The following is a 12,522-nucleotide window of genomic DNA, read 5'->3' on the forward strand; positions in this document are numbered from 1 at the left end:
ACGAGTGTGTGCGCCCGGAGCCGTGTTCCGGCGGCTGCGTGCCCGTGCCTGCAGGCGGGAGTGCGTGTGCCTGCGGGTGGGTACACGCGTGTTCGTGTCTCTCTGCGTGCACACGCGTGTGCCCCGGGCAGGATGCTCTCAGGGTGGGTTCGGCTCCGCGGGGAGGTGTTACGGGTGGGACTGGGGAGCTCCGTAGGGAGAAAGGCTCGGAGGGCTGGGAATCATTTGGAGCTGCTTGTGTGACACCGGCTTCTGCCCCTCGTTCCACGTGGCCTCGTGCGGGTGTGGGTATCTGTGCAGGGCGAGTGTGCACGGTGCCCAGCTGGCACACCCTGCCCTGCCAGGCAGAGCCCCCAGTGTCCTGTGCAGCCCCTGGCCCCTCCGCTTGCTGCTGCCTGCAGGCCAGTGTGTGCCCTGGGTTGGATACCTGCGTGCATGGCTCTGATGGGAGCTTTGTTTTGAGCGAGGCTCTTACTGGGCACTACAGGTTGCCTTCCAACTGTTCTCTCTGCAGGGTCTCCAGGCCACGGCCCTGTGGCCCCAGCAGCCAGAGCAGCCCCTGAATCCCACTCGTGGCTCAGTCACACCAGGGAACAGCTGTTTTTGTGGTAGGTGGCTGACACTGTCCTTCCCTTCCCGGGGTGGGCACTGTGCTGGCGCATTCTGGGTACAGCCAGCCCTGTTGTCAGGTGTGGTGTGGCAAGAAGCAGTTGTTGACTGACAATGCCCAGCTCACCACCCTATTGCCTCTCTTGCAGGACTAGCATGGGAGAAGCCTTCCCCGGGCATGGGCAGCACTAGGGAGCCCGAGGCCCTGCAGCTGCTGAGCCGAGAGGCTGAGGACACTTGTGAGCCTGGTGCCAGCTCTTCGGGCTGCCCGCCAGTGGGTGAGCGCTTGCCCAGCTCTGGCTGCACCGTGGATGGCCGTGGCATGAGGACCTGCTGTGTGGCCGAGCCCGAGGCCCTGGGCACTGTGGAGAAGGTGCCGGTGCCAACAGGACTGGGGAGCTGCGGGGCAGCCGGTGGTACTGCCCCTGCCTGCGGTCCTATGGAGCCAGGGGGCACCCAGAAGGAGAAGGCCACCCCTGTGCCCTCCCTGCCTGAGCCCTGCCTCAAGGCACCCAGCAAGGACGTGGGCAGCACGCCGGCTCCAGCCAAGCATGTGGCATTCCTGGAGCCATCAGTGGGAGCTGAACCGCCCTCCCCGATGCCAAGCCAGGAGCAGCCCCAGGGTGGCACAGGGGGCACCGAGACCCCCGAGCAGCTCCAGAGAGTTGGGGAGCAGGGCAGAGCTGATAGGAGCACCGAGAGCACCCAGCAGCCCCGGACTGCCAAGCTGCTCTGTGGGTCCTACTCATTCGAGGTGACACCCCCGCAGGATGCCGGCATGCAGGACACAGGGACACAAGTGGACAGCCGTGCATCCCTGGTGTCAGTGGCACTGAGCCCTATGAGCCCCCCGGGTGGAGCAGCCGCTTTCACCTTCCCCAAGAGAGAGCTGGGCTCTGCCCCACGCCTGGAGCCCTCCAAGAAGGACGCGGAGATGCAGGTATCCATGCCTGTGGAGACGCGTTCGGTGGCCACCGGGCCCATGACGCCAGTGGCCAAGTCCCCACAGGCCTCATACCCCGAGGTGCACGTGAAAGGGGTGGTGGAGGAGGCTCCAGAGCCCATCCGGGAGGTGAGCTGGGACGAGAAGGGGATGACGTGGGAGGTGTACGGGGCCTCCATGGAGGTGGAAGTGCTGGGCATGGCCATCCAGAAGCACCTGGAGAAGCAGATCGAGGAGCACGGGCGGCAGGCGGTGGCCACCCCGCAGAGCACCCGCGCCAGCTCCATCAAAGGGGCTCCACGCAAGGGCGAGCCCAAGAGGCAGCCCAGCGTCTTCCGGGCTCTGCTGCAAAATGTCCGGCGGCCGCGGTGCTGCTCTCGCACCGGCCCTGCCGTGGAGTGAGCTACTGCCCACCCCAGTGGGACGGAGGGGACATGGGGAAGTGTCCCTGCCCTGCGTCCCGAGACGCCTGCTGCCGGCGTGCAGCGCTCCAGGCGGATGATGATGGAGTGCTGCAGGTGGGGATGGGGCGTCTCATCTGCTGGGGTCCCCCCCAGCCCTGGGACACGAGATGGGTGCCATCTCCCTGTGCGAGGGGTGGGGGCCTGACCGTGGCTTAGAGCTGGGCTCGTGGGCAGCAGCAGTGACAACTGTCCCTCGCTGCCCACCCCACTCCTGTTCTTGCCACATCAGCATCATGTCCCACTGCTGTGCCCAGCAGAAGGGCTGTGGGGCTGGAGCACGTCTGCTCGGGGCCATCAGCTGCTTGTCCCCGTCACTGCAGCTGGAGGCGTTTGGGGAGGTTGTCTCCATAGTCCCCAGCCCTCCCTGGCTGCAGTCGAAGCACGGGAAATGTCCATGTCCTGTCCCGGTGGTGGGGAAGGAGCCTCCCAGCCACGCTGCTGTGAGCAGCACCCAGAGCCCCCAGGCTGTCCCTTTGTGGATCCCCCAGCCTTGCTCGCTGCTCCCCCTGGGGCCGCGCCAGCTGCAAAGTGCTGCCACTTTTTACCGCTGGGATTTTGCAGGGGGGTGGGGGGTGGGGGGGCTTTTCTTGAACCGTGTTTGCATTTTTGGAGCTTTTTAAGAGACACTTTCAGCCGTCAGCCAACTCCCCCCCAGCAGCCTGCGGGGCTGCAGCTCTTTCAAAACACTGTCCCTGTATCCCTGCCTTGCTGGGCGGAACCAAGAGCAAAGTCGGTGTGCTGGGGGGGTGAGCACCCCTCTGCCAGCAGTACCTCGGTGTCAGTGCCAAACTGTCAGGCCCCACATCTCGCCTCCTGCTCCCCCCCCACCAGTCTGACTCAGTGCACCTGAGCTGCAGGAGGCTGCAAAAAATTGGTGTGCTGGGGATCCCTTGGCCTGCCAGTCCACTCCACTACGGCTTCATCCCCAAATTTCTTTGTTTTCCTCTGTTTTTTGGGGGGGTGGGGGGGAGGAAGGGGGTGGGAGAACTACACTTGTCAGTTTGGGTGTTGGGTAATAAAACATTGCAGAAAGCTCTGTGCAGTGCTGCCAGCAGCTCTTGGTGGGGACATGTGGGGTGACAGACAGCAGGGTGGCACAGAGCCCTGTGGTGACACCGAGCCCCTCCAGCCTGACCTCAACCCACCCCTTCCTTCCAGGAGAGGGGACCCCCTGGGGCCAGCACCGAGGGGCTGGTGGCCATGGGACATTGTCACCACATGAGATGGGTTTATTGCTGGGATTGAACACGACATTGCCAGAGCAGCTGCCTGAGTCCTGCTCCGGCCCCTCTGTGCTCCACATGCTGCTCACAGGTCGGTGGTATTGAAGGCAGTGTTGATGTAGGCCATTTTGGAGGGCTCCTTCATCTTCAGGGCGGCCGCCAGCACCTCGTCCTCGGTGGAGTCTGTGGGATGTGGGCTCCCTCTCTGGAAGAGAGCACAGTCAGAAGGGTGGGGATACTTCATCCCCAGAGCAGGGATGGGGGGAAAGGGATGCGAGGATCCAGCAGTCCTTGTGCCACAGCAGAATGGGGCTGGGTGGAGGTGAGCAGGATGCCCTGCCTCCTACCTTGGCCTTGAAGTTGTCCTCCTTGGGTGAGTCTACCTTGTTTTCATCCAGGGAATTGATGCTGCAGAAAGGGGAGGGTATAAGAGGTGGTGGCAGCATGGGGACACAGGCAAGGCCAGTGGCCTTTAGAGCTGCCTGTAGAGCTCACCTGGCCAGCGAGCTGGTTTCTTCATGGAAGCCCAGGTCATGGGATGGGTCCAGCGAGAGATTCAGCATGGGGTTGGCCCTGGCCAAGGGTGGGTGGCAGTGAGTGATGGTCCCTGTGGGGTCAGCTATGTGGGAGCAACATGGGGACAGACACAGGGAGCCTGTGCTCACCTCTCAGCATTGTACTTGTTGGTGCCAGGGATGCCCGCTCCCTGCACCACGGCCGGGCTCAGTGTCGTGGCTGCCTTGAGAGCCTTCATCGCACTCAGCTTCCTCTTGTAGCTGCGGGGATGGTGATGGTGAGTGGGGATGTGGGGACAAGGGGTATGTGGGGACACGGGGTGCATGGTACCTCCTGATGGTCAGCACCAAGGCCAGGATCATGATGAGGATGAAGAGGACTAGGAACGCTGCCAGCCCCGCGATGACGCCGATCATCTCCTTCTCCTTGCTGGGCTCTGTCACTTCACCGGGGCCCTAGCACACAGTGGGGTTGTGGGCAATGTGTAGGCATGAGGACCCCCAAGGAACCACATGGGGCTGGTGCCTTGTCCCTGCACCCCTTGCCCACCCCCACTCACGATGATGACCAGGCCCAGGTTCATCAGGTTGGCCAGGACTGGTGGGTTGCTATGGATGAGCCTGTCAAGGGAAAAGAAGTAGGATGAGTAATGGGGTGGGCAGCAGTGCTGGCACACAGCTCCCTCCCCAGCACACACAGGGTCAGCTGGTTGACGTCCAGTGCTGTGCCATTGCTGTAGACGAAGTACGCCTCCATCACCGACTTGGCTTTCACCCTGTGGAGACAGGAAGAAGGGGTGAGCGGGCTGTGGGGCATGGTGCCCTCCCCATGGCCGATGCCATTGCCACACCCCTGCTCACTGAGTGGCACGACTGTCTTCATAGCTCCGGATGGCTGACACATAGACCCCTGCCTTAGTGGCGCTGGTCAGGGCTCTGCAATGGGGTTATGGGTGAGGTGTGTGTATGGGGAGCAGCAGGACCTGCAGCCCCAGCCCCAGCCCCTGCCAGGCCCCCATACATTCTGATGCTTTCCAAATTGCTCTGAACTTCATCCACTGTTGTCGTAAATTGAAGGTGAATGCGATAGCTCTGGTCCACTGTGAAGATCTGTGTGGAGACAGCAAAGTGAGAGGGGCTCAGGAGGGCATGGGGCATCCCAAGGGGATGGCGTGACACTCACATTGAGGGTGGTCTGTGTTGCATGCTGCGGTGCTGCACTGTCCCGAGCCTCCACAGTCACCTGGTACTGTCCCTTCAGTGAGCTGTCCAGGTTGCTGGCCACCCTGAGGGGATGGGGACATCAGCATCCCACATGGCTGGGTCTTCCGAGAGCCCCATCCTCCCAGCACGCTCAGGCCCCTTTGATGGGGACCAAGGAGCTGGGAATATCCTCCCTCCATCCGTTGCCTGTGCCCCTGCCATGCAGCACAAGAACTGAGCAGGGCTCAGCCCACACCACACAACTCCCAGCTCAGCCTGGCCCCATGGCATTACTGAATGCTCCCGGTGTAGTTGTCCTGGTCAGCTGAGGTCACCACCTTGAAGAGGTTATCAAAGGGCCGCTTGACCCCATCTTCCTGCACGAGCACCACGCTGATGATGGAGAAAACGATGGTTCCTCCCAGCCCCGAGTCGGCGTCCGTGGCCTGCAGGGACCAAGTGTGTCAGCAGCACAGGTGGGCACAGATGGGTGAGCCCAGCACCCAGAAGTGTGCACAGCTCCTCACCTTCACAGTAGCCACTTGCAGGTCCACAGGAGAGATTTCTGGGACAATGACTGTGGGGACAGACAGTGTAGTTGGGGTGCTTTGCAGCTAAGTATGCTGCAGACCCCATGCCCCGCATGCCCCATGGCTCAGTAGCACAGGTGCAGCCCTAAGCACCTCATGCTGCTCTTTGTGGGGAGCAGTGGGTTGTCCCAGCCTGTACACCAAGCTGCTCACAGCCCTCTGCTTCCTGGGCAGCTGGGCAGAGCCACACAGCAAAGAGCAGATCATGGATGCTGTATCCTAAGCTCTTCTGCTCACCAAAGGTCCCGGAGACAGGAAAGAAGATAGGTGCATTGTCGTTAATGTCTGTGATCCGGATCTCCAGGGTTTCTGTCAAAGCCACAAACACAGAGCACTGGTCAGTCCTGCTTTGTGTCCTCTGGGAGCCACATTCCCCCAGAAGGCCCAGATCCCTGTGGCAGAGATCAAAGAACTGGGGACACCTTCCTGCCAACCCAAAGGGACCAAAGAGCTGGGCACAGCCTCCATCCATCCCAAAGAGGTGCTCCTCTGGGGAAGCAGCAGCTCCAGGTCCCATCTTCCTCCCTGCCCTGCTCATGGTGGACACAGGATGTGGGCTCTGCCTGTACCGTTCTTGCTGTAGCGGTCGCCTTTCTGGGTGTAGAGGTCTTCAACCCGCATGGCCAGCCGGACCTCATCACACAGCTCATAGTCAATGTCCAAGCTGTCGGCCAGCAATGAGCCATTGGGCAGCAGCACAAACCAGTCCCAGCACACCTCCCCAGCACTGCTACCGCCCTTATAGCAGGCAACCGACAGCTCCTCGAAGACCAGCGAGTGGTTGGTGTCTGGGTCAAAGGGAACCACGGTGAGGACCAGACCCTGCTGCGTGCCATTCTCGCTCACGCTCACACTCTTCTGCGAGGACGACGGGATGGTGGGTGGCTCATCATTGACATCGAGGATGTTGACCAGCACCGAGACATTGGCGATGTTCCCTGCATTGTCTGCAGCCGTGTTCTCCGCCAGCACCACCAAGGAGAAGAACTTATCCTGCATGGTGTCGTAGTCCACAGTTACGTCAGGGTCGAGGGAGAGCCGCCCGCTGTAGTTGCCCGGCCCCAGGCGGGTCGAGCTGATCAAGAAGTTGCTGGAGCCGGTGCTCCTCTCCAGCTGGAAGGAGATGCGGGAGTTGATCTCCGTCCGGTCAGCGTCCGTGGCCACGACATCCCCCACGAAGGACCCTGCAGGAGAGGCAGACACTCAGTGTCCGTCTGTCTGACCCCAGGCACTGTTTGTCCCACAGCCTGACCACCCTCCTCATACCGTCAGAGCTTTCGAAGACAGAGAACTCATAGGACTGTTGGAGGAACACGGGCATGTTGTCATTCACGTCCTGCAGGAGATGATAGCCTGTGAGTGTCACCATGCTAGAGGTCTGGCATGGAGCAAGGGACAGGAGCACGGACACCTGCTCCAACTGTGGCACACGGGGACACAGTGCCACCTCTACATCCGGTCTGGCTGTGCCCAGTGCTCACCGCCACAGTGATGGTGACGTTCACCATCGTGCTGAGCTGTGGCATCCCGTGGTCGTACACCTCCACTGTCACCACCAGCTGCCCCTCCTCACTGTCCACAGCCTCACGGTCCAGCGTCTCAATGCTATGCATCTCTCCAGTGATCTGGTTGATGGTGAAGTTGTTGCTGTACAGCCCTGGCACAATTTTGAAGCCCAGCTCACTGTTGGGAGTGCCTTCCTCATCATTGTCAATGGCCTGGAAAGAGAGCACCAGGAAAAATGAAATGGAGTTGTTTGCAGCCCAGGACAAACCCTGACTCCTCTGCTTGTGGTGCCCACCCTGATCTGTGTGCTGACGTTCTGCCCCTCTTCCACATAGATGAAGTAGGAGCCGATGATGATGGGCTCGTTGTCATTCTCATCCAGCACGGTGATCTCCAGCATTGTGGTGCTTGTCATGTTACCCCCGTCCTTGGCTTGTAGGTTGGCGGAGTACATAGAGCGCATCTCCCGGTCCAGGAAAGACCCATTCCTCACCAGCACTGCCCCGGTCGTGGCATTCACCATGAAGATTTGCTGGCTGCAGCACACACAGACCCATCACTGGGGCTCCAGCCCAGGGCAGACGGCACCCACAGCCCCCCAGCAGCTGTGCCCCACGTACATGTACTCCTGGAGCAGCTGGTAGGTGATCTGGCCACCAGCACCGCTATCCGGATCATAAGCCTAGAAGAGAGCAGGAAACACCAGGAAAATATGCTTCAGTGATGAATGTGAGGCACTGGGTGTGGGCACCGAGCACCCCAAAAAGTGGCTCCATGGGTCACACTGGTGTGACTGCCCTGGGGACATGAGCTGTGCCCTGCCCTGACCGTGATGTTGGTGGCAATGATGGTGCCATCGGGGCTGTTCTCCATCACGCTCAGGCTGTAGGTGCTCTGCGGGAACTCGGGGAAGTGGTCATTGGTGTCGATGATGTCGATGGTCACAGTGGCTGTGGAGCAGCAGTCTGTGGGGTTCCCTGTGTCATTAGCAATGAGCTGTGGGGTAAAGTGACAGTGTCTCGCAGAGATCCCCAAGTAGAGAGAGCTGTTATATCTGGCCCAGCTCTTCTAAACCAAACAAGTTGTTGCGGCAAAGTCATGCTCTGCTCTTGTCCTTGCAAGTGAAGGTTGTGTCCCCAGGCATGCGGGGAGGAGGGACCCACCTGCACCACCATGACGTGGGTTATCTCATAATCCACAGCTGACGGGTCCTGCACAAGGATCTGCACCTCCCCTGTGCCCACGATTCTCGTGGGGGAGACAGTGAAGGCGTTGGCACTCACACCCTGCAGGTAGAGCTCAAAAGTGCCATTGGTGCCCTGTTGGGGAGATGGACATGAGATGGACATAGGGTGAGGGTAGTGGAGCAGTGGGAAAGCAGCACAGCTCCAGCGATGGCTCCCACCTTGTCTGGATCGCGCGCGACGATGTTGAGGTTGGACACGGGCACTTTGGAGGGGGAGTGCTCGACGATGCTCCCCGTGAAGTTGCTTTGGGTGTAGATGAAGTCGCAGGTGGAGAGGGGGCACTGGTAGAAGTGAGGCTTGTTGTCATTGACATCAGTCACCAACACTGTCACCAGTGTGCTGGCCTGGGCCACATTGCCATAGATGTCCAGGTTGCTCTCACGTGCCTGTGTGGGCAGAGGAGCGGGTCAGGCCACGCGGAGTGAGGAAAAGAACAGGGGTCTCATGCTTTTCCACTCACCGTGACCTCCAGCAGCACCTCCTCGCTCAGCAGCTGCTCACGGTCCAGCAGCTGGCTGACAGTGATGGTGCCTGTTGTGTCGTTGATGGCGAAGGGGACACTGGCATCTAGGGGACAGCAGGGACCAGGTTCAGTCATGGGCAGGGCTGCTGGCTGCTGGAGCCCAGGCACAATCCCCCGGGTGCCCACCCTACTCTGTGCCCTCTCACTCACTGGTGAAGCTGTAGGAGATCTTATCGTTCACTCCTGTGTCTCTGTCCATGGCGGTGACGGTCAGCACTGTGGTGCCCTGTGGGGACACAGCCATCAGGGCACAGTCCGGGGACACCTCTAGTCCCAGGGCAGTAGATTGGACTGCTCACCAGTGGGCAGCCCTCAGGCACAGAGCCGGAGTAGGGCTCATTGAGGAACCATGGGTTCAAGTTGGGCACATCGATGACGGTGATGGACAGGTAGGTGGTGCTGCTCTGGATGACCGTCTCATTGCGCAGCAGCCCTCCACCATCCTGAGGAACATCACCTGTTAGTCCCACATCGCCCTTCCCCGCCACTCTACACCCAGTGCCCCCACCTGGGCAAGATGTCCCCCACCTGGGCGAGGATCTTCAGCTGTAAGAAGGGGTTAATGGTGTAGTCCAGCGAGCTGTTCAGCACCACGCTCCCATTGAGCAGGATGTAGAAGAGCCAGTGGTTCTTCGTGGTGTCTGGGATTACCTGGGCAGGGGACATTGCCACGTGTCACCAGACCTGACCCCTGGGGAGCCCCCACCACACAGAGCTGCGGTACTTACCTCCTGGATGCTGTAGCTGACTTTGGCAGCAGTCCCAGTGTCAGAGTCATCAGCAAACACGGTGTAGATGATGCTGCCCACTGTTGTGTTCTGGGCGCACAGAGAGGCAGTGGTGGCATTGCATGGGGAAGCAGGGTTAGGGTGCTGAGCCTGGCCCCTCCCAACCCCATCTGGTGCTCAGTTGGGCACTCTACTACTCTCTACCACTCCCCGTCTGTACTCTGAGCCAGCCTTGCCCTGGCTGAGCAGCTCCAAGGGCCCTTCCTGGTGAGGGCAGAGTCCCATTGCATGCCGGCCCCACTGGCACTGATGTGTCTGCCAGGAATATCATCACCACACACCGCAACCACACGCCCAGGCACAGCGTCACTGCATGCTGTCACCACACATTATTGCTGCCTGTTGTCACCAGGCACACCCATGCTATGGGAACCACTCGCCCATGGGGCTGCCAGGTCCCAGGAAGGTACCTCAAGGACAGAAGTTTCATAGGGCAGGTTCCGGAAGACTGGTGCGTTGTCATTACGGTCCTCCACGATGATGGTTAGGCGACTGGTGGTCTATGGGGAGACTTTGGATGAGGGACAAGGAGCCAGCCAGCACTGCCCCGTGAGCAAAGCCCCACTGAGCATCGCAGTCAGTCCCACTGAGACCCTGCTGAGACCCCACTGTAATCCTCGTTCCCACACTCACTGCTTCATTGACCCCGTCAGACACTGTGACAAGGATGGTGAGCCTGGCCTGGAACTGGGAAGATAAAGCAGAGCTCAGTCAGGACACACAGAGCTCAACCTCAGTCTGAGGGCTCTGCTATCCATCCCCATGGTCCCGTCAGTCAGTCCCTGCCCTCACCTCACGGTCCAGCAGGTTTTTCAGTGTCACCACACCTGTCTGTTCATCAGCGTTAAAGTAGAAGGAATCTGTCCCAGAGATCTTGTAGGTGATCGGGTCCCCATCTAGGTCATAAGCAATCAGCTGGAAAGCAAACTCTCCTGGAGACAAGAGGACAAAGGCAGAGTCAGGCCCAGGCTCTCTCCCCAGCCCCAGCAGCCTCCCCACAGCCTCCCCTCACCTATCTGCAGGTCCTCAGCCACGTACACGATGGTCATGTTGAAGATGGGAGCTGTGTTGCTTGAAGCTGCAGGCAGGGCATAAACTGAGTGCAGGGAATCTTCCCTTTCTTACCCCACGTCTCCCACTCCTCACCCTCCCCTGTGGTGCCATCCCCACCACCCAGCCCACAGTGCCACTTTTGGGGGTCATGGGTGCCCCCAGGAAAATGGGATGGAGCTGAAAGTGTCTCTGATGCTTCCCGGCAACCCAAGCCTGCACTGAGCAAAGTCCTCACCTGCTGCCAGGAGGAAGGGGAGCAGCAGCAGTGGGTGCCATGCCATCCTGCACGGAGCCTGTGGAACACAGACGAGAAACTGGGGCATGTCCCGAGCCCCCACACTGTGCCCACTGAGAGAGCCTGGGATGGGATTGTGCTGCCCAGGGGAATAGGTCCCATGGGGACACAGTGGGGAGACAGGGTTGGTCTCTAGGTTCTGGTGACCTCAGGAGTATCTGGGGACCCCAAGACCTGCTCCTGGAGGCTGCATCACTCCAGATCACCCCAAGCCCCACATAGAAGCCCCATAGTGAGCTGTGACACCCCACAGCATCTCCCTCTCTTGTATCACAGCCAATGGACAGCCTGCCACTCACCCCCTCCAACATACATTCCCCCACCCCAAACCCAGACTACGGTGCCCAAGGGGGGACTGGGGCTGTGCTGGGATCCCTTACCTGCAGCCACCTCACCGGGATGCTGCCGGCAGCTACGCCACACTTGCACCTTGGCAGCACCGCAGAACTTTGACTCCTGAAGTAAACAAGTTCATCAATGATTAACTGCAATGAATGGGTGAGAAATTGCTTTCCCCATTCTTCTCCCTGTTTTTCACCTCCCAGTCCGGCCCAGCCCAGTGACTACTCCCCAGCTCCAGCCCTCCATGCTGGGGACCATCCCCATGGCTCAGCCACCCCAAATCACACCCTGAGGACTCTGCCTGTGGGGCTGTAGGGGGATCCCAAGCTCAGGGGACTGGGGAGGGGCTGCCTGGCATCCCCTGGGCTGGGAGCAGTGAGGTCTCACCAGGATTCAGGTGGGCACCGACCCAGTGGAGCTGCCGCTGGGGCCCTGCACATCCCCTGCTGTGAGGTTCCCTCCCTGGGGGGGGCAAAGGGCTCAGCTCTGCCTCCCTGACCTACTTCAGCCCGCTGGGGACAAGGGTGGATTGTGTGGCTCCGCTCATGCAGAAGAGGCTGGGATGTGAGTGTGGGGGGGCACAGACACAGCCTGTCCTGGCTCTGCAGGACCTATGGCCTGGCCCTCTTCACCCCCATGCACCGGGGAGGATCTGAGGGGTCCGGGTGCCTGCACAGCTCTGCACGCCCCAGGACACCCAGCCTGCTCCAAGGCCCTGCTCCACCCCATGTCAAGGGCCAGGACTGGGGTGAAACTCTCGAGAGCTGGTCCAGGATAGCCCCTAATGCTGGACAGTTGCTCTGCCCTCGGATCCTCCGGGGTCCCTCACAGCTGGTGCAGGACATCCCACAGCAAAACCTCCTCGACTGTCCCGGGACACTCCTAAACCTTCCAAGGGTTGGCCTGGGGCGTTCCCAGCACCTCCATCCCCATCCCTACCGAGATCCCCACCCTATCCCCAACTCTATACCTGTCCCTTTCCCTGAAACCGTCATCATCTCCATCCCCGACTCCACCCCCGTTCCCGTTTCCATCTCCATCCCTCTCCCAATCCCTGTCTCCGTTCCGATCCCCATCTCTCTCCCCGTTCCCATCGCTATACCCATCTCCATCCCTACCCACATTCTGACCCCCGTCTCTCTCCCGTCCCCGTTCCTCGTCCTGCGCCGCCGCTCGGAGCATTACGGCGCGCGCTCCCCGCAGCGCGTTTGTTCCGCGCCG

General features: G+C 60.5%; 2 protein-coding genes across 3 annotated transcripts in view; one reads left to right on the forward strand and one right to left on the reverse strand.

Annotated features, from left to right (window-relative positions):
* The window catches only part of GPRIN1 (G protein regulated inducer of neurite outgrowth 1), a 5,054-nt gene extending 1,927 nt beyond the window's left edge, over positions 1–3,127 (forward strand). Inside the window, exons 2-3 of the mRNA XM_010718997.3 lie at positions 515–608; positions 759–3,127. Coding sequence (XP_010717299.1) covers positions 788–1,954 — 1,167 coding nt within the window. The 5' untranslated portion in view covers positions 515–608; positions 759–787 and the 3' untranslated portion in view covers positions 1,955–3,127. The remainder of the gene's footprint in view (positions 1–514; positions 609–758) is intronic.
* A 95-nt stretch (positions 3,128–3,222) lies between these two features.
* Positions 3,223–12,440, reverse strand: CDHR2 (cadherin related family member 2). Of its 2 annotated transcripts, none has more exons than XM_010718998.3 (33): positions 12,424–12,440; positions 11,340–11,415; positions 10,900–10,957; positions 10,624–10,689; positions 10,404–10,543; positions 10,245–10,298; positions 10,022–10,111; positions 9,552–9,641; positions 9,352–9,474; positions 9,123–9,266; positions 8,974–9,049; positions 8,761–8,867; positions 8,459–8,686; positions 8,217–8,372; positions 7,882–8,049; positions 7,674–7,735; positions 7,349–7,589; positions 7,029–7,265; positions 6,814–6,883; positions 6,117–6,731; positions 5,785–5,856; positions 5,485–5,534; positions 5,252–5,403; positions 4,938–5,040; positions 4,776–4,864; positions 4,616–4,690; positions 4,453–4,530; positions 4,315–4,375; positions 4,086–4,210; positions 3,905–4,015; positions 3,735–3,812; positions 3,587–3,647; positions 3,223–3,444 (listed from the first exon to the last, which is right to left on the reverse strand). In XM_010718998.3, coding segments are annotated over exons 1-33 (3,978 nt in total). In that variant the 5' UTR covers positions 12,426–12,440; the 3' UTR covers positions 3,223–3,324. The 2 variants fall into 2 exon arrangements, with proteins under 2 accessions (XP_010717300.1, XP_019475977.1); XM_019620432.2 differs by lacking the exon at positions 12,424–12,440 and adding an exon at positions 11,689–11,756.
* Between the last annotated feature and the right edge of the window lie 82 nt (positions 12,441–12,522).

This window comes from Meleagris gallopavo, chromosome 15 (assembly GCF_000146605.3).
Source record: "Meleagris gallopavo isolate NT-WF06-2002-E0010 breed Aviagen turkey brand Nicholas breeding stock chromosome 15, Turkey_5.1, whole genome shotgun sequence".
Classification (NCBI taxonomy): Eukaryota; Metazoa; Chordata; class Aves; order Galliformes; family Phasianidae; genus Meleagris; species Meleagris gallopavo.

Bases quoted from the DNA above. Each gene is read 5' to 3' on its own strand.
- CDHR2 (XM_019620432.2), bottom strand. From the start codon at position 11,741: ATGTGCAGGGCCCCAGCGGCAGCTCCACTGGGTCGGTGCCCACCTGAA. The intron at 7,736-7,881 runs GTCAGGGCAGGG...GCTCTCTTCTAG, and splicing joins TCATTGCCACCAACATCACG to GCTTATGATCCGGATAGCGG. The intron at 6,884-7,028 runs GTGAGCACTGGG...CATCTCCTGCAG, and splicing joins ACGTCACCATCACTGTGGCG to GACGTGAATGACAACATGCC.